Genomic DNA, 27071 nt, shown 5'->3' on the forward strand with positions numbered 1-27071 from the left:
TCACGCATTTCCATCCCAACTGATGTTACATTGCCAAGAATTTCAGACCCAGGTTACAGATAGAAAGCATGGGCTTTAAATGAGACGGACCAAGTGATGAGAGCATTTGAGCCCTTGTGCAGCAAGGGAGCCACGTTCTTTCATCTGGTCTTTGAAGTTCCTTTTTTTTTCTTGGAAAGTTTAAAGACCTCTCTCACAATTGCCCTGTGTGGCTTTAATATTTGGCCTCTGACAACTTCCATTTTTTGTAATGAAATCTTTTGGCAGTCTAGTGGATCACTCACAGGGTAAATATTCCTGGAGCACTTAAATTTGTATTGTGTGTGTGTGTGGGGGGGGTATGTGTTGCACTGGGAAGGTGAGAAAGGTCTAGTAAGGTGTTAACTAGATTTTGTCCCACCATACCTACAATACCCCCTCAGTTGTTTTAAGAGCTCAATATAAATTTTTTCCCTGAATGAATGAATGACTTAGTCTTCTTTAAGGATTTAAGGTTAAGCAACAATGCTTAACCATTTCTTTCCCCAATATTATTTTTTCAGTTAGATGTTTTGTAAAATATGTCCCGGGAGTACCAGTTTCATAAAATGTTCTATGAAAAAAGGGTTCCATGTACAAATAATTTTGGGAAAGGCCACGTACTGAATCCCTCTCGTGGAAATGCAAGCATTATGTAAATATATTAAGGGCCTCAAGAAGGCCTGGATTAACAAAACCTGGTTAACTCTTTTTAGCTCAGCATTTCCCGGACGTATTTTGTCATAGAAACCTATTAATACCTCATAAAACACACTATGAGAAATGCTGCTCTAATCTTTGTTGTTTTTTTCCTGAACATCACAGAGTATATTGTAGGCTTTTTCCACGAGGCAAGCTTCTAATTTTTAGATCATGGAAAGAGATGTAAATTATGACTTAATATGATTAGAATGTCCAGATTTCAGTCAGGAATTTCTAACTCAGATTTTTTTGTCCTCATTTGGTGTTTTGAACAAGATATGATCTTCATAACTTTTTAAAAATGTGTGTTACTTCAGGCATTAAATTAGTATATTTAAGAAAAGGAGATAAATATTTTATTGGTGCACAGAGCCAAGAGACCCCTCCACCCCATGATATGGAAGCATTTCTGTATTTCCCCCGAGCTCAGTAAAAGAGACAGTTGCCCTTACTCATGATTTTAATATTGTGTGTTAATCTAGGAAGTAAACATATAGTTGTACAGCTTTTCTATCAAAATGGTATAACTGGGTGAGTCGGAAAGCAGACTAATTTTATTTCGGTTTCATAGTATTAAATCTTTTCTTGTATTCCTACTTTATTTGTCTTTAAAATAATATCTGCCTAAGCTCAAGTTGTCTTTTCTTTTGGATCTTTATCATGCGGGATTCAGATGTGCTTTCCTAGTTTACCATTCACTGACTGGCTAAGAAGCCTACTTTTCTTTGGTTTTGTTTCAGCAACTAATACTTCCGTGCAGGCTTTACGTCCCTCTCCATCCAAATGCTTTGTTTTCCACTTGTAAGTTTTTATAATTAGTAGTTTTGTTTTGCTTTGCCTTTTATTTTATGCTTTTAAATCAATTCTTTTTATGTTTACTTTTTTTGTTTTAGAGAGAGAAAGTGTGTGAGCAGGGTAGGGGGAGAGGGGAGAGAGAGACAGAGAGACAGAGAGAGAGAGAGAGACAGAGAATTCCAAGTAGGCTCCGCAGTAAGCGTGGCTAAGCATGGCTTGATCCTGTGACCTGGAATCATGACCTGAGTTGAAATCAAGAGTCGGATGCTCCACAGACTGAGCCACCCAGGTGCTCTGCTTTGCTTTTTAAATTTACGGTTTGTAAAATTTCAGTTTGTACCAATTTAGGAGATATTTTTGGGGAAGAAAACCTGTGATTTAGAGCTTTTCAGAGGTGGGATGTTGGAAGGCAGTAATGAGAAGGGATGGTGGTAAAAAAAAGCCCAGTGAGTTTTCGACTCCAGGTTTCCCCACTGGCTCATAAATCTGAGAGAGCCATGGATTTGTAGCGGGTTTTTCCAGCAAGTTCTGAGTTCCCGTTCTTGTATTTTCCCTACACGTAAGTATCCTATTTCCATACTTCCTTCTGAATAAGACTGTATAAAATAAGACTGTATAAGACGTCTGCAGACGTCTTCCTCTCATTCCCTAAGATATCCTTTTTAAACCCAACCATCTCCAATACTTCTGTAATTTTAGAATTAAAAGTGTTAGCTAGAAATATTATTTTAAACATTAAATACTATGAAAACAATATGAACAAAGCATAACCCCTTCCAAGAATTGACAAAGAAAATCTAAATAAAAGATAATCAACTGGGCATTTATATTCACTGCAGTAAAGGAAAGTCTGACTTTCGTTTTATCTTCAACAGACAAGCAACAGAAAGGTGAATTCGCAATAGACGGCTACAATGTCAGAATGAATAACACTCTCAGGAAGGATGCAAAGAAGGATTGCTGTTTTGAAATCTCTGCTCCTGATAAACGGATCTATCAGGTTGGAGTTTTTGTGTTGTTTTGAAATTAAGTTGATAAAAGGTCCTGATTTCATTTATAAAGACATTAACATTTCGTTAAAACAACCCTCCCTGACATGTTAATAACAATAAAAAATACTGATCTTTATACAGTGAACATTCATATAAGAGGAAGTACATTTTTTTTTAAAAATCTCAGATTCGTTCAAGTGATACCTTCTCGAAAGTGAACAAGCGAATATGTAATTTATCAACTACTTTACATGTTGCATTTTATATCTGTTTTAATAGAACTGTGTGATTACTTAAAAGAATTACAGAGCAGAAAGAGTAAAATTATCAAAAGAAAAATATCTGAGCGTTAATGCATACTGTATTGCTTAGGGTTGTGGGAGAAAATGAAGTTAAAGGCACATATCAGCTCTGTGATTCGAGAGCTATCAGCTAGCATCAATATGGAATGTATGTTTAATAAGTTTTAAATATCTGAGATTGCAGTTGAAAGCCAGTTAATTAAGTTGTCAGGTAGTGTGTTGGAATCTGACAAGAACATTTTTAAGAAAAGTGTACCCGGCAGTCTAAAGAAATTCATGGGTGTCTTCTAATTGTCAAGGGCAAATTTTGTTCATCAGTTCTGTCTTTGACATTGATGAAGAGAAGCAGCTTTTTTTCCTGCACAGCTGCCAGCTGCTGATCAGAGTTTCAAATCCATCATCCTCTGCTTCAATTACGTAAATTTGTCAAAATTAACCGTACATTATAAGGAGCATCCTTGCAAGAAAAGTAGTACGAGACATGAAAAGAATTACTAATGGTCTTAAAGAAGTGATAAGAGTGTGACATGCCTTTCATATTTCCACCGTGGGGATTTTTCTTACTCTTGTTTATTTTTTTATCAGTTCACAGCAGCGTCTCCCAAAGATGCTGAGCAGTGGGTACAGCAGCTGAAATTTGTATTACGCGGTAAGAGCAATCAATCGGACTAGTCACGGCAGTCTTTCAATACTGAATAACTGAATGAATTTGGATTTTCAAGTATAAAAGGTCGTTGGCTCCTATGAGGACGACCGAGGGAACATGATGGTGCGCTTCAGAGCTATAAAAGTGTTTCTTCTCTAAGTACCAACTGGCAACTTTGCAATTCACACATTTGTGTAGTGATCTTTTTTTTTTTTTTTATAACAATGTTCCAAGTTAAGGATATAGCATATGATAATGTCGTGACTCTGTAGGGCTGCATCAGTTTAGAAAATAAGGTTTTGAAAACCACGTTCGCGTTCTTAAAAAATTTGCCTGATGAACCACGTTTTTTCAGACATGGGATCTGATGTTATTCCTGAAGACAACGACGAAAGAGGGGAACTGTATGATGACGTGGACCATCCTCTGCCAACCAGCAGCCAGCCACCTGATGATGAAATTTATGAAGAACTTCCAGGTATTTATCGTCCGGTGATTCATTTAAGGATTTTAGGGCTTGTTTCATTTTTTCTCCCCCCTCAATGTCATATATCATCACGTTGACAACTGGAGCGGAACATGGTGAGCTATTAAAAACAAGGACAAAGAAAATCCCTCAAAACCCTATTTTATGAAAAGGGTTCTGCTTGAGGTATTTCAAGCGCGTGGATGTATACTCATGGAAAGTGAGTGGGATGTTAAAATGAAGCAGAGACAGTCCTAATCTCATGGGACTTTTGGCTCATTAGCATTGTTTACGCGACATAATTTTTTAATTAAAAAATCGACTTGCCTTACAGTTTTTTCCCACCAACTCACACATCGTTTTTTATTTATATATCTTGGAACTTGCATTAACCAGAAGTTCTATGCACACCCCATATGTCAACAACTTCTGCCTCGTATATTTCTCTCTGCTGTGGCGAATTGCACTGTCTTAGAAGAATATTGTCAAACTATCAACAAAAGCCTTTGAGGCTTGAAATTTTCTTGCTTGATATTTTATCATCGATATGGATAGGTTTTCTTTTTCTGCACTTACAGGCATTGTTGAGTGTTTATATGCCTCAGCATCTCTTACATAACATAAAATTAATTCTCTATTAGCTGTTTGACTTGTAGTTTTGAGGATCAAGCAGGACACAGAAAGGTAGGCATCTGGAACTTAGGGTACCTAGAGTGGGAACGCATTCAGGGAATCACTGCATTACTAAAACTATAGGTTGAAATGAGCTTTTTTCTAGCTATTAAAAAATCAGTAGAGAAGAAAAAGGGATTATGAACAATGTAAGTGAGATTTAACCAACATCTCACGTGGAGAAGTTGTTTTTCTCTGAAAATTGGTTTCAGAAATGCTTAAAATGTTCCAAATTAACGTGCAAATATCATTTTCAGTGAAGTCAATGGAGCATAGTAATAACTAGCACATGGACCTTAGAGTCAAAGTTTAAATTTGGGCTGTGCCATTTACTACCTCAGGGACCTTAACCCTTGTCTTCTCCCTCATCTAGAATTCTTCATCTTCATCTATAAAATTCCTTTTTTCTTCGTCAATAAAATGGGGTAATATCACCATGAGGGGAGAGTGAGGTGACTGTATCTGAAACTCTCAGCACAGTGCTTGAATCATGACAAGCCTGCACAATAAATTGTAACATCATCGTTATCATTTTCATTATTGTATCCAGTAAATTCTTTTTTTTTTTAATTTGTTTTTCATGTTTATTTATTTTTGAGACAATGCAAGAGACAGAGTACAATCAGCAGAGAGGGGCAGACAGAGGGAGACACAGAATCTGAAGCGGGCTCCAGGCTCTGAGCTGTCAGCCCAGAGCCCGATGCGGGGCTCGAACTCACAAACCGTGAGATCATGACCTGAGCCGAAGTCGGACGCTTAACCGACTGAGCCACTCAGGCACCCCTATATCCAGTAAATTCTTACAAGTGCTTATATGAGGATGTAAGAATGGTTTTCTGATCAAGTAAGAATTAATGATTGTAATGGTATTATAAATTCAAGTACTACAGAAACGACTCAAATATGCATCTACATATTGTTTTTTACTGCCCATGGAAGATGATTAGTCTAAAAGCACAAGTTTGTGGGGAATAGTAATCTGGACATTTTTATTATTTTAATGGGGCTATATGTTTATAGCCTTTTCCTTTCTGATTTATCCTAGGGAAATGGCATCTGCCATAGCATTAGTTATCCTCAAGTCGGGAAGAATATTTTCTGGCTGCTTGTTTTTAGTCACACCATATCGTTAATAGAGTTATTTGAGTTTGAAAAATGTCCGAAAGAGCTTGTGAGAATGTATACTGATGTAAAATGGAAGCGGGCAGTGCCCTTGAACGTGGTATTACTGTCGTACACATTGTATTCCTTTAAAACCCTGCAAATGAATGGGTTACGTTACAGCGGTCGAATTGTCTGTTAATTAAGTTCTGTGTTTCTTCAACTTGACCATCCTGTCCCCACCATCCCTCCCCCCCCCTTTCATAACAAAGATCCAAGGAAGCTCTCCTTTAGGTGGCTTGAAATCTTGAAAGGATGAAAACATCTTGTATTTTCTCTCACTGCAGATATGCTGCTTCATCCCTTTTTTTTTTTTTTTTTTTTTTTTTTTTTGGCTGAGGGCCACATAATTGTTGGAAATAACCGTTACTCCTTAAGGAGTCTTCCTTCTTGCAGAGGTGCTGGAAGAAATCTAAGCTGCTCTGGGATTCCTTGCCCCTGCCTGGGATCCCAGTTGCCGTACAAAGTGATTGAGCTCGATAGACCCTGCAACAGTGCCCCTGGGAAGGAAGCCGGCGTAGGCGGCTGTGGATTGTCTACTTCTTGCTTCCCCAGTGTACCCAAAAGCCGCTTCAACATCTGCACGGTGCAAGCTTGTCCAGTTGGAGCCAGCCGCTGCAGAGGGGATTTTTCTTAGCGAAAGTCCTCAAGTCGTCTCTCCGAGTGTGAGGGTTTTTTTTGTTGTTGTTTGGTTTTGTTTTTTGGACTAAAACTAGAAAGTCACTTTTCTTTCTTTAAAAAAAGGATGTCCCATTCAGGATAAACGTTGAGGTAGTTGCCTTCCCCTCTGTGAAATACGAATATAATTTGGAGAGGAGGTGAGAACAGGGGAGGGGCAGTGAACACACTCGCAAACTGTGGGTATTTTTCCAGTTCTGGACCAAAAACTATGTCTCTCTGAAGTCTGACTGGTTAAATTCCAAGAATTAATTCCTGCTACCATTTCAACACACTTTTCTATTACATATGGTTGAAAATCCCCTTAGTTGAAAGATGAGGCGTACACATATGAAGAAAAATCGGTTTTCAGTGTGTTACTGTAAATCACAAGGTTCTTTTTCTGAGAGAGTAGAGCTCTCACTCTAAAAAATATATTTTTTTAAATGTAAGTAAACCTGTAGTGTTTAAGTCTTTTTTTTTTTTTTTAATTTTTTTTTCCACGTTTTTTATTTATTTTTGGGACAGAGAGAGACAGAGCACGAACGGGGGAGGGGCAGAGAGAGAGGGAGACACAGAATCGGAAACAGGCTCCAGGCTCCAAGCCATCGGCCCAGAGCCCGACGCGGGGCTCGAACTCACGGACCGCGAGATCGTGACCTGGCTGAAGTCGGACGCTTAACCGACTGCGCCACCCAGGCGCCCCTGTAGTGTTTAAGTCTTAATGATAAGAAGAAAACATTGTTTAAAAAATCGTATTGCAAAATATCCCTTGAAAAAAATGTTTGGTTCTGTGGGACCGTAAATAGTTGCCTTGCAATTGTTTTTCAGTGAGGATCTTCTAACTTTATTACAGGAGCTTCTCTTTCATTTCTTGTTCATTAATTTTTAAGTAACTTCACAAAAGAATAAGAATAAATTTGTAAGATTTCTTTGTGTTTAGGGGATTTATGCATATGCAACTCTTCTGTAAGAGTTGAAAGAGTGCCGTTTCTGGGGAGTGGTAAAGCCATCTGGCTTTCCTTCACATACACTAATGGCTTCAACATCTCTTATGGCTTAGGACGCCTTAGCCTAGGTCAGTCAGGTTTGCTTACATTGTGGTATTACTATAGCATATTTGTGTTTGCACAGCTAATATATTGATCAAAGCGTGTTTACTGTTTCATAACACGGTAAGGAGTTCATTTGGCTTAGAACAGATTTCAGAAGTCAGTGCGCATTGTTTTCATTAGAAATACAGAAGAATCGTTTTTATTTGATTTTTGAATCTTCAAAGAGGAAACAGTGCTTGAGAAATTGCTGCAGAGATCGTCACAGCTTGCCTTTCTCTTCTAGTTACCATGTCACTTGATTTTTCCCCCCTTTAATGTCAGGAAATTGTGTAGCGACAACAATTAAGACTTTCTAAAGATATAGACTGAATAGAATCAGCCCAATAACAAGGACGGTAACCGCCCATTAGCCTATTAAATCTATAGCTTTACAGCTACAGGGGAATTGCCTTTGAAATTCTTCTGGCAAGTGGACTGGAAGAGACAGGGCAATATAAAACAGGAAGATGAATTTCTAATTCCATTAACCTATTTTTTAAGTGTTAATTCATTTTTTTTTTTTTTTTTTTTTTTTTTTTTTTGTAATGACAGATTGAACTATTCTGAGCCAGAAGCAAAGGATATTTTTATCCTTTGGTCATTCAAATACATTTAAAATGTATCCATTCCAGTGTCTGTATCTAAAATGGAATATAAAGTAAAATGCAGCTATAGATACATATTTTTCAAACTATTACGGATACATAAAAAAGAACAGTGTTTGGTTACTTAAATCTGAAGCAGTTTCTGGCAAGTAGACACGAATGACGTTAATCAGTAAGTGGTCCCAACCCCCGCCCAAGATACATTTTAGCTTTGCTTTCCTGCTGAATCCTTATCACTCCTATTACAAAGTTAATATCAAGACTATAGGGGAGTCTGGAGTCTCTGATATTAACATCACTGTAAGGGAGAACATCTATAAGTTAGGGTCACTGCACACTTTCAATTGTTTATGTTTTGGTCTTTGCTGAATATAGATGTGACTTTCGTGTTGTTTATGTTGCCTGTTTCATGATATGGCATGAAGCTGTGGAATAAATACAGTTGTGACTATCACGTAGCTTTTTCTCCACCTTGCTGTTGGCATTGCAGCACATCTCAAAACCCAGAATACCTGCAAAGCATAAATGGCTACTGGTAGAAAGATAAACTAACCCATTTTTGCAACTTGGAGCTCCATCAGTGGTCCTCAGCCACCAGAAGTTTTGGCCCTCCGGGTACCTATAATGATTTCGGAGGCATTTTTGGTTGCCGCAGCTGGTGTGTGTGTGTGTGTGTGTGTGTGTGTGTGTGTGTTACAAACATCGAGTGGGGAGAGGACAGGGTTGCTGCTAATGTGCAGGGCGCAGGGCAGCCGCCACAACAGAGAATTATCTGGCCCGAAATGTCAATAGTGTTGAGGTTCAAAAACCCCCAGCCACACGCATGTAATAGAAAGCTTTCGGTTTATCGCCTTCTTATCTGTATCTCTCGAGTGATAGAAACCCATACCCATGCTCCGTGTAGGAGTTTGTTTTTATGGCCACAACATGGGCCATAAACATATACGTAAACATATACATAAACATATATGTTTTCTTACATCTAGAAAACTAGGATTACATACAGCGGTTCTGGGTTACAGAGGACAAAATGGACTCGTCTGTCACTCTTTCCTTCAAGGGATTGAACTTCTGTCAGTCTTAGTGTAATGAGAAAACCGTGAAAGATGACAAAGGAGGGAAGCCTTTCCTCTGTTTTCATGAGCATAATCTGTGAAGGAAGAGTCTTTTTTTTCGATACTGCATATATGTGTCTCTCTCATACAGATACTTGGCTTATAATACTCTGATAAGGCTGCTCTTTTGCAGCTGAAATGAGACCAGTGGGTGAGGATTGGGTCTTCTGAAAGGGAGTCAGGCCTCCTGGGAGAATGCAGGGCCGAGCAATTCCAGGGCCGCCTGAAGTTTGGCTCCTGTGGGACTTCTCTCCCTTCTCCCTTCTTGGGCCTGGACTTTGCAGAGGTTCATGGGCTCGAGATGGTGGGAAGACAGTTTGTGTCCCTGGAGGTGGGCAAGGAGGCAGTGAGGCAGCCCCATGAGGGATAGTGAGGACGGGCTCACGTGAGTGTGCTTCACAACAAGCCACACCAGGTGCTTCTTCCTTATTCTCTCTTCATTTCCTTTTTGCTACTGCCGAGTTTTAGCTTCTAAATCTTGATTTTCCAACAACACATGCTCACTGGGAAAACCTTAAACATGGCTGACGTGCACAAGACAAACCCTCTGCCCGACGTAAACATTAATGGTTTGATATGCATCTTTTGTCTTTTCTTTCCCATTTACAAACATACAGATGCATATACAGATCTTTGTAAAATAAGATCCTTTACGGGGCGCCTGGGTGGCTCAGTCGGTTGAGCATCTAGCTTCGGCTTAGGTCATGATCTCACGGTTTGTGGGTTTGAGCCCCACGTCGGGCTCTGAGCTGACAGCTCAGAACCCAGAGCCTGCTTCAGATTCTCTGTCTCTCTGTCTCTCTCTGCCTCTCCTGCTCACACTCTGACTCTCTCTCTCTCAAAAATAAACATTACAAAAATAAAATAAAATAAGGTCGTTTATTTCATTTCCTTTTTTTGACTTTATTTCCTTTCATTTCCTTCCTACTATTATTTTCTTCCTTTTCTCCTTCGTTTTTCCCCCTCCCTTCCCTTTTCTATTTCCATCCTTTGTTTTCTTCCTTGCTTTCATTTCTTTCCTTCCATAAATATCTTGAGCACCTGCTCCATGGCAGACCCTGTATACAGGTGCTAGGAACTCCCCTGTCATTCCTACATGGGTCCTAAAGGGGTACAGCTATGCTTTCCCTTTCTGGCCCGAGCCTTGACTCACTATTGCACCCTCAGTTCCCTGTGCTTATTTATGTCTTATGTATATACGCTGTTTTCATGTCTCATGAGTTTGTTGTACTGGCTTTTCTGATACAGGAATCCTGTCTTCCAGGGTATAGTTTCAGAACTATTGTGACACCTTCTCTCAGACCGTCCTGCTCCTCCCCTCTTCCTCTCCAGCTGCCCTTTATCTTCTGGCTCTGTCCCCCTGCCCTGCACACACAGAATACCTTTCCCTATATCTGTGACCAGTTAATTTGCTGTGATAGAGAGCAAGGACTTTGAAGGCAAACCTACATTTGAATCCCGGTTCCGCCCCTGCCTGTGTACGTTAGCCAAAAGGCAAGCAAACACAGGAAAAGTGGCAATGCAAGAAACAAGAACATAGACATGGGCAACATGTGTCAGTAACTTTAACTACAGATTACTCTTAAACGAGCTTTTTATTTTTTAATTTAATTTAAGAAGTAAAACTAAATTTAGCTAACAGTTAAAAAAATTTATCTGGGATGAGGCACCTGGGTGGCTCAGTCGGTTAAGCTTCGATTCTTGATTTCAGTTCAGTCATGATCTCATGGTTCATGAATTGGAGCCCTGCATAGGGCTCTGTGTTGACTGTGCAGAGCTTGCTTGAGATTCTCTCTCTCCCCCTCTCTCTCTGCCCCTCATCTCTGCCCTTTTCTCTCAATATAAATAAATAAACATTAAAAAAAAAATTAACCTGGGGCAAGTGGGAGATGGGAGACAGTGAAAGCATGCTAAGTGTTGTGCAGGAGGAGAGAGGAGAAAAATACTGAGTAACCGTAGTCTTTGTTAGGAAATGCATGTTAAAATTTCCAAGTACTAAAGAAATAGGAATGCAATCTTGGGATTCCCAAAGCAGCAGAGGGGAAATAAAAGATGATCACAGGGAAAAAAAAAAGAATTCAAATCCAAAAGAAGGCAGGAGAAAGAAAGAAAGAGCAAAGAGAGAAGATGGTAAAAATAAGCCCAAATTTTAAAAGTAATTACAATAAATAGAACTTGATTAACTCAATCTAATAAAGGACAAATTATCACATTGGATTTTTTTTTTTTTTGATCTAGCAACTTACAGGAGCTATTTCTGAAATGAAACCACGTAGAAATTTTCCAAGTAAGAGAATGGAAATAAATAAACCAGGCAGTCATATTCAAACAAAGCTACTATCCACATTAAACGCTAGACAGTGCAAAATTTAGGGCATAAAGCATTAATAGGACTGGAGAATGACCCTACATAATAATGGTAAAAATAAGATAAAGCTTAAATGCACTTAACTGCATAACCAAAAACTTAGAAGATAAATTTGACAAATCTTCAATTATAGTGGGAGATTTTTACATACCACTTTCAGAAACTGGTAGGCCAAGGAGGCAAAATATTAGTAACTGTATGAAAGATCTAAACCAAAAAGATTGATGAACAATCTAGTCTATCCAAAAAGATATTTAGTACACATAGAATAGTTATGGAGATTGACCATATGAGTTCACAATAAAAATCTCAACAAGTTTCTATGAATCTCTATCATACAGACTGTGTTCTTTAACTGCAATGAAATTTAATTAGAAACCAACACTAAGAAAGTAGTTGAAAATACCCAAGCCCCTGTGTTTGGGGGCTGAAAAACAAACTTCTGAATAGCCTACAAGTCAGTGGAAATCACAAAATATGTAGTTGTGAGAGACAATGTAAATAGTACAAATAAAAACCCGTGACATGGGCCTTAAAAACTCTATTTAGAGGGATATGGTGGTGAGTAAAACACATGAGAAAATCAATTCCTAATGAGCTGGAGCTGAGAGAACTATAAAAAAAGATGAAAAAAGGCTGTAAAATAAATGCAGTAATTAAAGAGACAAAAGAAGGAATGAAAACTCTAGTAAGTGAAAAAGGACGCTATGAAAAAAGATCAGATTTCTCTTTCAAAGAACCAAATAGACTCATTGTAAATTATTGGTGGTCTGGATTATTTAGCCACCAAATCGTAAATTTTTAGACTCACATATTTATGTTTACATTGCCTAGGGAACCATTAGAATAATTATTAGAACACCCTATTCTAATAATATAATCATTAGGAGAATCAGAATGTTTAAAATTTTGAACCAGAAGATAAGCAAATGTCAGCCACTCTAATCAGACCAAAATGCTCACATTTATAAAACAAGAAGAAAAATTACACTCATGAGCCTGGGCCGTTAAGAGTTTTCTGTGAATCTTAGATGAAGAACTCTAAATCTGTGCCAGAAGGGGAAATATTCACATTGTAAGCTTTATATCTATACATAACTGAGCACTCTATTTTTAGCATCGAGAAATCTCAAGGGTTAGCTTCAAGGTACAGCTTCTAATCACCTTCGTATCACCTTTTTTTTTTTTTCCTAATGTTTTATTTATTTTTAAGACAGAGACAGAGCATGAGTGGGGATGGGGCAGAGAGAGAGGGAGACACAGAATCTGAAGCAGGAACCAGGCTCCGAGATGTCAGCACAGAGTCCGATGCGGGGCTTGAACTCTCGAACTGTGAGATCGCGACCTGAGCCGAAGTCAGACGCTCAACTGACTGAGCCCCCTGGGCACCCCTCGTATCACCCTTTTTAACTGTAGTCTTCATTCTGCAGATATGAGTCACTTTCCAAGTAGAATATACACAGATCAGAGCCTGCTTTTGTTTTTCATTCCTCCATGTTTTCAGAAGATAGAATATGATAAAGTTTATAGTAGCTTTACAAAAACTTATTTGCTTCTTTAGGTCCCAGGGGGAAAAAAATACACACACATCCATATACCTGCATGAACACAGACGTCTATAGAGACAGACACAGCAAGAGAGCATCAGGCTTCGCCATTTTTGCAGATAGGTCAGCTGGGAATATCAACTTCCTAAGAGTACTCAGCTGCTTACTTTAAAGCAGTGATGAATAAGAATGGACAAGTTCAACAAAATGTCAGTGATAAATATAAGCACTCTTCATATCTGGCCTCAGCACGTGCTGCAGTGGAGTAAATGCAAGCCTTCAAACAAAGTGGGGGAAAAAATCCAGTCTTAACTTAAGCTCAAGTGAAATTTTGCTTTGATTTTGTTTCAAACAAGACTTTCTTCTATAGATTTGTCCCCCTTTATTAGAACTGATTTGGAATTTTTACAAAGAAGTAACAACTTCTTATACCTGTGTCTCTGTTAGCCCCTTGATTTCTTAATGCAGGAGCTGAGATGGGGCAGATAATTTTTCTCATAGACAAATAAGGAAATTTAGATGCAGAGTGGCATGAGGAGGTCTCTTTGGAACAAGATCCCAAACTTCCTGGCTCCTTGTCCGGGCTGTTTTCCGTATTCCTGATCCTGGTGCAAGGAGATACAACCTAACTCCGTTTCTCTTTAGCATAAAAATTCACGGGAGAGCCATTTATCCTCACCTGCTCACCCTTTCATCCCTGGCAATTTGATTTTGTATTCTTTTTTATTATTATTATAAAGAGAGAGAGAAAGAGCATGCATGCTTGGGGGGAGGGTCAGAGGGAGAGAGGAAGGGAGAGTATCTTAAGCAGGGTCCAGACCCAGTGCAGAGCCGGACCTGGGGCTTGATCCCACGATGCTGGGACCCTGACCTGAGCCGAAATCAAGAGTTGGATGCTCCACTGACTGAGCCACCCAGGCGCCCCATGATTTTGTATTATCCCTTAACTAAAACAGCTTCCTTAAAGTCACCAGCACTCTCTCAGTCATCAGTTTCTGTCCTCAAATTCACCTCCAGAAATTTTATTTTGCCGACCACCCCTTTCTTCTTGAAATTCTCTCCTCTTTTGGCTTTTGCCATCTTGTTTTCCTGTTATATGTAGTATTTATACCTAAGCATCTCAGCACTGTTTTAGATTTCCTCATTTCCTGATGTTTACTGATTGTTTTTCTGTTTATCCATTATTTCTTTAATAGTGAAGCTTTTTGCTTGTACTTTGTCTTCTCATTATACATTCTTAGTATTATGCATCCAATTAATGGATTCAACAAATATTTATTGAAAGTCCATTACATACCAGGTTCTATTCTAGCTGTGGGGGGTTTCGGCATAAAAAAGGCAGACGTTGTCTCTATTAAGATAATTATGGTTTATAGCAAGTGCTATAAAGATCAGAGGTTGATATGGGAGGAGTAACTGTTTTATAGTCTGTGGTCAAGGAAGGGGTGGCATTTAGGGGCACCTGGGTGACTCAGTCAGTTGAGCGCCCAACTCTTGGTTTCGGCTCAGATCATGATCTCATGGTTCAGTGGGTTCGAGCCCCACCTCAGGCTCCGTGCTGTCAGCGGAGCCTGCTTGCGATTCTCCCTCTCTCTCTCTCTTTCTCTCTCTCTCTCTCTCTCTGTCCCTCCCCCACTCATGCATGCCGACAAAAATAAATAAACTTAAAAAAAAAGAAGACATGGCATTTAAACAAGCTTCTTGGATAAAACTGGTAAATGCAGAAAGTCAAACGAAGCACTTTCTAGGCACAGGGAACATCAATGCAAAGGCCCTGAGGCTAGAGAATGCTGAGGTGTTCAAGAACCACTGGTAGCCCCTCAGAGGTTAGAATGGGATTGAAGAGGTAGGCAAAGGAAATCATCTAGACTAACATCTAAACATTTAGAGCAAAACAAAATGTCTTCACTGAGTAGCTAGTTCATCAAAAGATTTAAAAGGTGATATGATAATTATAACAGTAGAAGTTAACTCTTAGTGTGTTCCAGGTACTTTCCTAAGTATTTTCTCATTTACTAAGTATAAATATTTTATGGCCTAGGTATTATTACTACCTCTATTTTATAGGTAAGGAAGCCAAGTGGTGGAATTAGGACTTGAACCTAGGCATTCTGGCTCTTAGCCAATACCTAAACCGCCTCTCAGCAGAAACTTGTGAGAATCGCTTTGTCCTTAGCTATCAAGTAAGCACTTACTGGCACACGTGTACCAAAGATACCAGAAAGGGTAATGCACCAATCAAATTTCATCTTCACGTCTGACCTCTCCTTTGAGCTTTGGCCTCCAATTTCAAGTGACTTTTGGCCATGATGTCAAACTCCTGTCTAAGATCAAATCCATCATCTGCCTTGTGGCTCTTTATCTTTCTTTTCTATTTCTATTAATAGCATTAATAGTCATGCAGGTTTTAAAAAATAAAACTCAAAACCATCCTTGATTCCTTCCTTGATCCCTACTCCCCGAATCCAGTCAGTTGCCAGTTGCTACTGATTCTGCCTCCAAAGCATCATTCATCATCTCCAGTGCTCTGCTCACTCAGGCTTCAACAGTTCCTCAACCTGAGTCATTATCAGAGCTCCTAAGTGCTCTCCCCACTTCCCATGTGTATGTCTGTCTCACCAACCAATTTGATCATCTATTCTATGCACTGCCAACAGATTGATCTTCCTAAAACATGACATGGTCACAGTTACCCTTGCTCAGTAGCCTTTGTGGGTCTTCACAGCTTAGGGGATCAAGGCCAAGCTCACTGGCCCTTCCGTGATGTGACTTAACATCCACCTTTCCACTCCCATTCCCACTTCTCAGACCCTTTATCCAGCAGAATGAACTCTTACCCACTCTTTATTCCCGCCCCATGCTCCATCTCAGTACCTTCATCCCCTATATAGCACTGGGTGCCTTGTCTTAAATCAATGTGCTGAAGGAATGAAGTACTTAAAAGACAAAAATTCACTCACATAGCATAAGATAACACTTTTGGTTGATTTTTTTTCCATCCACCCAGTCCACAATCAAATCTACCTTATTTTCTAATATAGTCTCGTTAGCCCCAAGATATAGAGTGGATGCCCATGAGAAACGAGTAAGAGGCCCTTGAAAATTCTCTATATTTAGGGGGCACAGTGCAGTCTCTTAAAGTATAGAATGGTACAATACCACACACAGCATAGTATTACGATATGGTACTAAATACATTTTTACTGTGTCCTCTACCATCCCGGGCATCGACACTTTTATCAGGAATGTCTTAGCTGATGTTAGGAGACGGCATATGCAAAAGAACTTAAAATTACCTTTATAAACAGATTAATTTTTCATTTAATAGGGAGAATATTTTCAAGAAACATAAAATTCAGAAGTTTCGTAAGTCCTATCTTCTACTGCCACAAAACGTTGGATGGCTGTCCGCTTCCCCCAGGACAGAGGGCGTACTCCTTTGGCATTCAGAGATCTTCCACAGGCTGATGGAAACCTCACATTCCAGCCCACTGTTTATTACGCTGCACTAACTCTCCAGTTTCAACAAACTGGCTTATTCTTCCTTCTCCCTCAGACATCCTTGACTTTTCTCAATACTTTTGTTCATATATATCCATCTATATGGAATGTTCTCCTTTTAGTCCAGTCCCTAACCAGATTTTCCTGACTTTCCAGGCTCAGATCAAATCCCGTCTCCCCAGAAAGCCTCTTCTGCCCATCCCAGCCAAAAGTGACCACTGCTTTTCAAGCACCGTATGTTTGAAGATGAATCACACACAGCTTTTGTGGCATTTTTAATGTTGTTATCCACCATGCTGTAAATCTTCTGTTACTTTTCATGTCATTGTTTATTCAGCAAATGGATGGATCTTTATAACTTATCTTTATTAATATATTTATTATACATACAAGCTCCTTGAGGGTAGGTATCAAACCTTATATTTCTTGGCATTCCTTAGAATAATACTTAGATAAGTGCCCTCCTCATAAGAAGTGTGAAAATATAATAATCTAGTCTTCATTTAGAGGGGTCTGTTAGTTAAGAGAAACTCTTTTTCTCTCCATGATACTTCTTTTGCTAATAACAGCAATTCCTACAGAATCTTAAAAGGATGATTGTACTAACCAGTATATTATCAGTGGTATATTGAAGCATGGCTGATCTCCCAAAACCTCGTTAAAATCTAACATTACTGTTCCAGCGAGCATAGTCTCAAATAAATAAATTCGTGAAATGTAATACATTGAGTGATGAAAAGCTCTAATATCATCAATCTTTTGCCCCATTAAAGATAGATCATCTACTGTGAGCAACAGGACCGACTTGAGTTACCATTTCCCTCTGGTAGGTTAGTCATCTCAAGCAAGACATTTCCCAGGAAATGACATTCTCCTCTGCTCCCACTCATTCATTAAAGACCACAGGTTTTCACTCTTATGTGGATCCTGAGAAACTTAACAGAAGAGGGGGGAGGGGAAGGGGAAAAAAAAGTTAGAGAAGGAGGGAGCCAAACCATAAGAGACTCTTAAAAACAGAATAAACTGAGGATTGATGGGGGGCGGGAGGGAGGGGAAAGTGGGTGATGGGCATTGAGGGGGCCACCTGTTGGGATGAGCACTGGGTGTTGTATGGAAACCAGTTTGACAATAAATTATATATTAAAAAAAATTTGTAAAAAAGAAGACCACAGGTAAAGTAGGTCTAAAGAGCACAGGACCACAATGTGTCCTGTGTATGATTTTTAAAAGCTGACATCTGCAAGGACAAAAATCAGGGTTTAATGTCAGCAGTAAGAAAGTGATGAGCTTCGTGTTTAAAAATAAACTCAGATATGGAAAGTTGCATAAGCACCATAAGGGAGTGTGAAACAAAGAATTAACGATTAGGTAGTTGTGTGGGGAAAGTGTTTAGAAGTTATCTTTCAAGCCACGACTTTGATTCGGTGGGTGTGGAAGAGTCTTGGGAGGGTCTAGAAAAGAGGAAGGCTGTGGTCAAGATTCAATTTGCTCACTCCTAGTACCAGCCATGGCTTACATTAAGTCTTTTGTTTCCCTTCTCTGCTCCACACCCTTTCCTTCAATTAAGCCAGCTCCTTTTCCCAGCCCACTGTTTACATGTCCTGCTCCTGATTTTACATTGCCTATTACATGCTCTCATATACCAGATAACCTCATTTCACTTCCCTTGTCCGCCTGTGTTTTCTTTCAAAACTTACCTTACATCTTAGTTCTTCCTGGAAACCCAGCTTGATTAGGCAGGTCAAGATGAAGGTCATTCATATTCATAATAAACTATAACCTCTCTACATATTGCTTAAGGCGTAAGTGTAAGAGATGGTAACCTCAGAACATGTAGATACACATATCTAGACATTTTTAAATATGTGGGTTTTGAGTCTAGTTGTTTGATATTTCCTGGGGGTCCAGCATTAATTTAAAGGTATTCAGAAGTAATCATTTAAAATTCTTTTTTCTTTAATTTTTAAAAAATGTTTATTTTAGAGAGAGAGAGAGAGAAAGAGAGAGACAGTGCGAGTGGGGAAGGGGCAGAGAGAGAGACACATACAGAATCCGAAGCAGGCTCCAGGCTCTGAGTTGTCAGCACAGAGCCTGATGCAGGGCTTGAACTCATGCACCGGGAGATCATGACCTGAGCTGAAGTCAGACACTTAACTGACTGAGCCACACAGGCGCCCCAGTCATTTAAAATTCTAATAAATGGACTGAAAAGGAGCAGTGAAGAAAATGCAACATAAAATGAAATGAGACAAGAAAAAAGAAAAAAGCCTAACTTGTACATGAGCAATTCAACTATTTATTATTCATGCAAGAAACTTTTGTTTTAAAGTTTTTACTGAAATTCCAGTTAACATACAGTGTAATGTTAGTTTTAGGTGTACAATATAGTGATTCAACATACAACATCCAGTGCTCATCATGACAGGTGCACTCCTTTATCCCCATCGCCTATTTAAACCATCTCCCTGCCCACCTCCCCTCTGACGGCCATCAGTTTGTTCCCTAGTTAAGAGTCAGTTTCTTGGTTTGCCTCTCTCTTTTTCTTCCCTTTGATCGATTGTTTTCTTTCTTAAATTCTACATATGAGTGAAATCATATGGTATTTGTCTTTCTCTAATTGACTTATTTGCTTAGCATAATATTCACTAGCTCCATCCACGTTGCCTGCAACAAATTATTATCAATTATTCATGCAACAAATATTTATTAGGAAGCTATTATATGTCAGGCACTATTCGAGGCACTGGGGATACAGTATTGGCCAATAAAACTCAGTTAGTTGAATAGCACTATAAAATAATCGGTAAGAAATAGTTTTGAAGAAGTTATCAGAAGACTGAGGAGAGACTGATAAACAATGATCAAAGCCAAGTCTATGCCAGTAGATGATCTGTCTATCTGAAAGGATCGTACTCAGTGAACAAAATGTGGTTCTGAACACCAACTAGGAGCGTTTTGAAGGTGAAAGTGAAGTGATCAAGGTAAGGGAGTTTATTAAAAACATGTTCGGGTGGGGTAACTATTGGTATATTTGGAAAAGGCCAGATTATAGCATATTCAATGTCATAGGGAGAGAGGGGAATTTGTATTCATGGAAGGATTGGACAAAGAGTTAACAAGAAAGAAAAAGATTTTTAAAAACAAGTGCCAAGCCCCTTTAACATCTAAACCTATTTTTTTTTTTTTTTTGCCCCAATAACAACAACAACAACAAAAGACTTTCCAAAGGAAGTGGTGGAAGAAACCCCATTGCTTGAGACATTAAAAACCAGATGGTCCAAAGCCCCGGAAAATATTCACGCGGGATCAATCCTTCACTGGGTGAAAAAGCAGGGGGACCAGTGCAATTTGTGTTTCGAATCTCTGGCTCAGCAATGCTCTGAAAATAACGATTTATATTTCCTCTGACCTTTCCTTAGTTTCTTAGCTCCCCTTTGTGGTCTCAAAGCATTCTGTGTTGACTTCTGTTAGGGCCGGCCACACAGGATTTGCCTGTTTACTTGGGCATCTCTTGTGCTGGCTCCAAGCATTGCGAGCTTATCCCTGACCCCGCAGGAGTGCCGTGTGCCCCGGGTTCTGGAAATGCGCCTGCACGATGGTTTTGCATTTGCTTCTGCCACAGCCCCAGGAGTTTCAGTCTTTGAGTTAAATTTCTTGGCTGGGGAAAACCACACTTGAGGACAGTATAAATTTGGAACTCACATTGTACAGGCCTGGGGTTTTGATTTCTCACAGGAAACCCTTTCCCTCCCCCTCTGACCACCACCATCCAGAGCCCTAGAAAGACAAAAAGCTTCCTTGTGGTTTCCCTGGGTTGGTGGGGGTCTTACTTCCAGCTCTCTGCTTCTCATGGGCCCAAGGCCATGTCTCCTGTATCTGTGAAGATATTAAAGCTCCAGCCTCAACCCCAGCCTGCAAATGGTCAGCATTCTCCTTTGAGCAACTGAGGAGAGACAGGTCTGTTTCAGCTTGGTTGACCATATCGCTAGAGGCTGAATTCCTAGTCAGTAATTGCAAATACACAACAATGGAGACTTAGCTGAGTTATAAGTCCTTGATTTATATACTTTAATTCAAGTCAAATAAACAAAAATTGGAGCATATACGAGGCAGATGTGAGGTGTCTAATATTTTTCTCCTGAGCACCAATGGTCTTTATACTCTTAATATTAATTACTTCTTGATAGCAAAGAAATTTTGTTGAATTTGTGACGGAAAAGATCCTAAGGCTACTGATTACAATTTACAGGAAAAATGACATTTGTATATACATAGAACTACCCAGAAGTTATATCAACATAGAGATCCGTCCAGATCCAAATGTATGCTCTGCTTTTATAACTGAAGAATAATTTGTGTTTGTATCTGAGGTCATGTCAGATGAGGTTAATGTGGTTACATGAGACTATATCTTAACAATGGGGTTGGCATTCCAATCAAATGAAGTTCTTCTAATTTAAATAACATATTTTACTCCCTGTGCTGATCAATCATTTTCTCTCCCAGCAAGTCAAACCAGTTTTTGCACTATTGATTTGCAAAACTTACATGGCATAAACATTATGTGACAGAAGTTGTTTGTTATTAAGAGAGAGAATATCATCTCTAAGAAACTTGTCATCTGGAAATAGGAAAAATCACACCAAGTAATTTTATTTGTATCATGGCTTTTTCACTGTCGGCTCCACTTGTGACAGCTGATTTCATATTAAATATTAACAGTATTTTTTTTATGCTTGAATGCGCCATAGTAGGAAGTAGGTTTTACTCAGAACTTTCCTGGTGAGAAAGTATATCATTCCAGTTTAATGATACATCGCAGACCAGTTATAAAGAACATTTTCTCTATCTAAGACAACTAGGCTACCACTTGGATGTCAAAATTTTGAAGCTTTACTTTAGTGTTAGGAGGTTGTTGTTTTTGGAGATCAGAATTGGTAAAATATTGGGAGTTTCATTTGGTTTGTACTAATATAAACAGGCATAGCTTTTAGAAATCACGGATGTTCATATACATTATATATGATTATAATGAATGAGCTATGGAAACAGTCCATCTGTTGTTGGATTTTTGATGTGGAAAGCAAATTAGAATTTAGTTTTTTTCATTTTCAAGAAGACTAATACAATAAAAAAAACTTGTGCATTTAATTTATTTCTGGTAGTGGTAGGACAAGTCTTATCAGTAAATTTTTATGGAATTTCGGTGATGTCTACTTTAAAACAGGCTAACTGAATTGTGTTGGATCTCTTGGGTTTGTGAAGTGTGTCTGTGATTTGTGCTGTTTTGATACTACTTTTCAATATATGAAAATACCCACGAGACAGGCTCCTGCTGAATTTCTGGTCACTGTGTCATCAGTGCTACGAGTGCACGTTGTCAGTTGTTTAAACATTGTGAAATCCACTGTGGGCTGGCAAGAAGCATCTGGGAGCCAGACTTTTCCTGTGGACACATGCCAAGGAGTGTATTGTATTTCCTCGCTAAAGTGAACTATATTGAGATCATTTTTCTTTTTGAGTTTTTTAATCCAGGAATTATTTTCTAAAGCTAAGGAAGGATCACATAATAAAATTGTTTATAACTACCTGAATTCTGGAGTAGCTGGTTGACAACTACTCTTATGTAGCTACAGTAGGTGTTGTAAGTCATGCAATTAAACTACTTTGGGTAGCGAGCAGTATTCTCCTAATTAGACTGCTCAGGAAAGTTGATATGTCATTTCATATACTCTCCTTCAATCGATGATTTACTCTACGTATGGACAATGAACACTGAATGACCCCTTGAATAAGTACTGTAGTTGGCATGTCATTAAATGCACATGTTTGATTGCATTATTTAATCAGATATAAACCTTAAAATGCATTTTCATATACACAATTGCAGAATAACCTTTATTTTAACTAAACATGCCAGGAAAAGTTTGTAAAATGTCATACTTAGCTTTAAAAAATCTGAACAGTTGTGAGTCTGGGATGGGAAAACAAGAATGCTTTGTCATACTGGAAAAGAGGCTGGGGGGTTAGCACTGACACTGCCTAGACTGTAGTTTCCTAAGGTGGCAGGGACTCGTGTTTCTAGAATGGATACATTTACTCCAAGTGTTACCCTGCGTCACTGTTGGGTGAGACCTTAAAAAAGGAAAGATCTGGTTTGCCTGCTATGGACATTAAAAATCCCTTGGTCCTTTTACATGAGAGCAGACATTTTGTTTATGATGGCCTTATTTCTGGAATCCAAGTAAAAGACACTTTGCAGATGGGAGTACAGCTTATCCCTTTAGAGAGGCAAAACCGAGCAAGTGTGGTTTCTCACCCCCCGTTTTTTATTAAGTTTCAGGTATACAGCTTTATAATTCACAGTACAAAGTGATCACCACTGTAAGTCTAGTTACCGTCCATGATAGAGTTGACCCCCTTCCCTTCAGTAACCACTCGTCTGTTCGCTGTATCTATATCTATGAGTTTGTTTTTGTTTTACTGTCTTTGTTCCTTTGTGGAAGGAATACCTCTTCTTTATTCGTTCATGTATCAGTGGACACTCTGGTCGTTTCTATATCTTGGTTATTGTAAAAAATGCTGCAGCGAACATGGGGTGCATATTTTGAATTTGTGTTTTTGTATTCTTTGGATAAATACCCAGAAGTGGAATAGTAGTTCTAGAAGTTTTTTTTTAATGTTTTTAATGTTTATTTATTTTTGAGAGAGAGAGAGAGAGAGAGAGAGTGAGAGAGAGTGCAAATGGAGGGGGGGCAGAGAGAGGGGAAGACACAGAACCTGAAGCAGGCTCCAGGTTCCGAACTGTCAGCACAGAGCCTGACGCGGGACTCAAACTCACGAGCCGTGAGATCATTAACTGAGCCGAAGTCAGACACTTAACCGACTGAACCACCCAGGCGCCCCTATAAGTGTGTTGTTTTCTAAGCTCAAACTTTTATTCTTATGAACTTTAAAGAACATCAAATACTATTTTGCAGAAATGAACACCAAGACCTCCATCAAATGGGCTCTGTGTGCCTAACTTCCCCGTCTCCCCACTGCGGGTTCTACCTTGCTTCTTTTGGCAACTCCTCTCTGCAGAAATAAACTACTTCTAGAAGATCTTTCATTGTCTAGACACTCTAACATTTTTTTTTTATCATAACTTTGTGTGTCAACAAATACCTCTTAACTTCGAATTAAAAATGCCTGAAACACGTCATTCTGAAAGCCCACGCACAGCCCCTCGTAGGTACTTGGAAATTTTTATTTCCAGAGTGCCATTCTTTTGTATTATGTAAAGTGCTTTAATTTGCTGCATTTTTCTTTTTTTATTTTTTTTATTTTTTTTAATTTTTTTTTTTTCAACTTTTTAATTTATTTTTGGGACAGAGAGAGACATAGCATGAACGGGGAAGGGTCAGAGAGAGAGGGAGACACAGAATCGGAAACGAGCTCCAGGCTCTGGGCCATCAGCCCAGCCCAGAGCCTGACGCGGGGCTCGAACTCACGGACCGCGAGATCGTGACCTGGCTGAAGTCGGACGCTTAACCGACTGCGCCACCCAGGCGCCCCAAATTTGCTGCATTTTTCATGTCTTGCTGCCGTCAAATCTGGTAAGAAACTAGAGCCGTCTCATTGAGGATTAATCAGTCTTCTTGGGCTCCCGGCTAGGACAGCGGCACTCCTTGCTTCAGGGCTTGGCCTTCTTCTGTTTTCTCATCAGATTCAGCCTCTGAGAGGGAGGTGACGGGAGATGATTTTTCCATTTGCAAGCCGCCTTCCAACTGAAAGAAAAATGGAAGGGGCAAATGCCAAGCTTTCCACTTTTTGTGGCCATTACAAACATGACTCCTCTCCTGTTTTTCAGCAGGGTACGCTATTTTTCAAGGGAGCTATTTTTTTCGTACTGTCAGAGGTAGCCAAGTTATTTTGTCATTGAAGAGTGTTTAAAAAAAAAAGAATATATGTCAATATGACATCATGAATATTAACTTTCTCATAAGTTACATGTTATGGCAGTGGGTTAAAGTGCTGTTTAATTAATTAGCCAACACAAGAGCAAGTGATCTGTGGAAGGTCCTCCATCGAAAGGGAGGAAAAAGCGTAGTGCTTCAGAACTTGGGTTCTGGAGGCAGCCTGCCTGGATTCAAACTCTGGGACTGCTTCTTACTGCTGTGTTATGCTGAACAAGTTACCTAAATGTTTCTGTGCCTTCATTTCTTCATCTGTGAAATGGGACTAACGGCAAATACCTTCCTCACGGGGTTCAGAGGATTGAATGAGACGTATGCACGTAGTGGCCGGCATGGTGCTTGGTATATAGGCAGCCCTCAGATTACTATTGTAACCACTTGATTATAAATCTTCACTGTACTGGGCATTATACTGGCCACTCGAACCTCATTTCATGCTCACAATAGTGTTGCTCTTTTCCAGGTTGCAAATTGAGGTTCAGAGAGTTTAGTTAGCTTGCTGAATTTGCACAAGTGGTAAAAGAGGGTAATATGAACTTCCGGAATACAAATTTTACTTGCATTTCTGTGGTTCCACTATGTCTTTGGGGGTTAATATGGGATCCATTTCCGCTTTACTGGCTCCATTATAGTTAATTTTATATTAGTATTATTTAGTGAGGTATACCTATATTTTGAAGTTTAAAAGGCAAGTAACACCTGAAGATACGATGCTCTAATTAACTTACATTCAAATTATGATAGAACACAAACCATTGAACTCTTAGGTAAAAGAAACCGTCCGAAGGGATACCTCTGTGTCAGTGGTTCTCACAATGCGGTCCTGGGACCAACAACATTGGCTGGAAGCTTTTTAGAGTTGCACCTTGCCAAATCTGAATCAGAAACTCTAGGGGTGGGGCCCAGCAACCTGGGTTTCAATAAGCCCTCTGAAGTTTGAAAACCACTACCGTCGGTGAACAATACGTCATGGTGATATGCCAGAGATAATTGATGTAGTTCATAATATCTAGTCCCAAACTGGAAGTTACATATCACAGAGGGAGCATGTGGTGGTAATAGAAAAATACAAGTGGGGCTGTTATTTGATAATTGTCCTATAAATATTAAATATTCAATACTGTGTGTTCAATCTCTTCCATTCCTTGGATTTAGGGCTTCTGAGCAGGTGGTAACTATTGCTTTCAAGCACAGCCGATGGAACACAAAGGACTGAGAGCGACAGACCGAGTGACTTTCTCCCCAACCTCAGCTTCTTATGGCTGGGACACACAGAGCTAGGGGTTGGGATGGTTAGGTGTTTTGTTTTCTTATTTTGGGGGGAGGGGCGTGACCAGGGGAGAGGCAGAGAGGAAGGGAGAGAGAGAATCCCAAGCAGGTTCCGTGCTGTCAGCACAGAGCCCGACACAGGGCTCGAACTCAGTAACCGTGAGAGCATGACTCGAGCTGAAATCAAGAGTCAGACCCTTAACCGACTGAGCCCCCAGGCGCCCCACTTGGGGTTTTTAGTATTTAGCAACGAGGAATGTTCAACTACGAGGAACTGACACTAAGAATCTGGAGACGGAGGAAAAGCAATAAGCAGTCATTACCATTGCATCTTGTTCCTTCTTCAGGTATAGTTTGAACGTAGAGTAGCATATGAAACAATGAAGGAGGCCAAAGGATATAGGAAATAGGGAAACTGCTGCCATATCCAGATTTAACTGTGGAAAAAATTAGACAAAAGCAGTTGTCACCTTAGCATCCAACAAGGAAAAAATTGGCCATCAGCCAGACATTTGCAGACTTTAGGAAGGTAGATTTCAGAAAAGTCAGAGAATGAAGAGACACAAATGTATGGTATTAAAGACGAATGAGTATTTTAAAATACCATTTAATTCCAAGTGATCCCAATGAGGAAAATAGGGAGAGGAACTAAAATCCATCAGTATCTTTGTGCTATTATAATCTATCCAATTAATACAACTTTTACAGGGTCCTATATCAAGCACTGAAATGGCCAAATAACCAAAGGAAATATGAAAAGAACTGACGTTTGTAAATTAGGCTAAGTGCAGCAAAAGGTGCCCATAATTGCTATGTGGTCTTGTTTGGTTTTGAAATTTGGGGGAGGGCAGTAATTCCAAGAAAACAATCAGTTTCTATTTTATTTGTTCCTTTTCTGTCAAGATTATCCCCCTGATAAGACTGGTAGGAGGTAACAAAAGCCCAGGACGGGCAAAGAGATTCTAATAGAATACCCAGCTAACCAAAATCCATTTGATTTTCATTCATCAAACGTTCATGGAAAACATTTTTTGGTCCCAGCCCCTCTGTTAGGCCTGGTTGGAGAGTTCACAGAGGAAAAGGACTGGAGAGTTCACAGTCGGAGGAAAAGGAGACGAGTAGACAAATGTCTGTAGTGCTTTATGAGAGCGGTGATAATGGAGGCCTGTACTGAGGCTGGGAGATCACCAAGGGGGAGTGCCC

The 27071-nt window shown here is 39.5% G+C and overlaps 1 protein-coding gene across 3 annotated transcripts in view; it reads left to right on the forward strand.

Annotated features, from left to right (window-relative positions):
• SKAP2 (src kinase associated phosphoprotein 2) overlaps positions 1-27071 on the forward strand; it is a 180623-nt gene that overhangs the window by 119483 nt on the left and 34069 nt on the right. For all 3 annotated transcript variants that reach the window (XM_058724770.1, XM_058724772.1, XM_058724771.1), the window contains exons 7-9: positions 2391-2515; positions 3395-3458; positions 3811-3933. In XM_058724770.1, coding sequence (XP_058580753.1) covers positions 2391-2515; positions 3395-3458; positions 3811-3933 — 312 coding nt within the window. The remainder of the gene's footprint in view (positions 1-2390; positions 2516-3394; positions 3459-3810; positions 3934-27071) is intronic.

This window comes from Neofelis nebulosa, chromosome 4, assembly GCF_028018385.1.
Source record: "Neofelis nebulosa isolate mNeoNeb1 chromosome 4, mNeoNeb1.pri, whole genome shotgun sequence".
Classification (NCBI taxonomy): domain Eukaryota; kingdom Metazoa; phylum Chordata; class Mammalia; order Carnivora; family Felidae; genus Neofelis; species Neofelis nebulosa.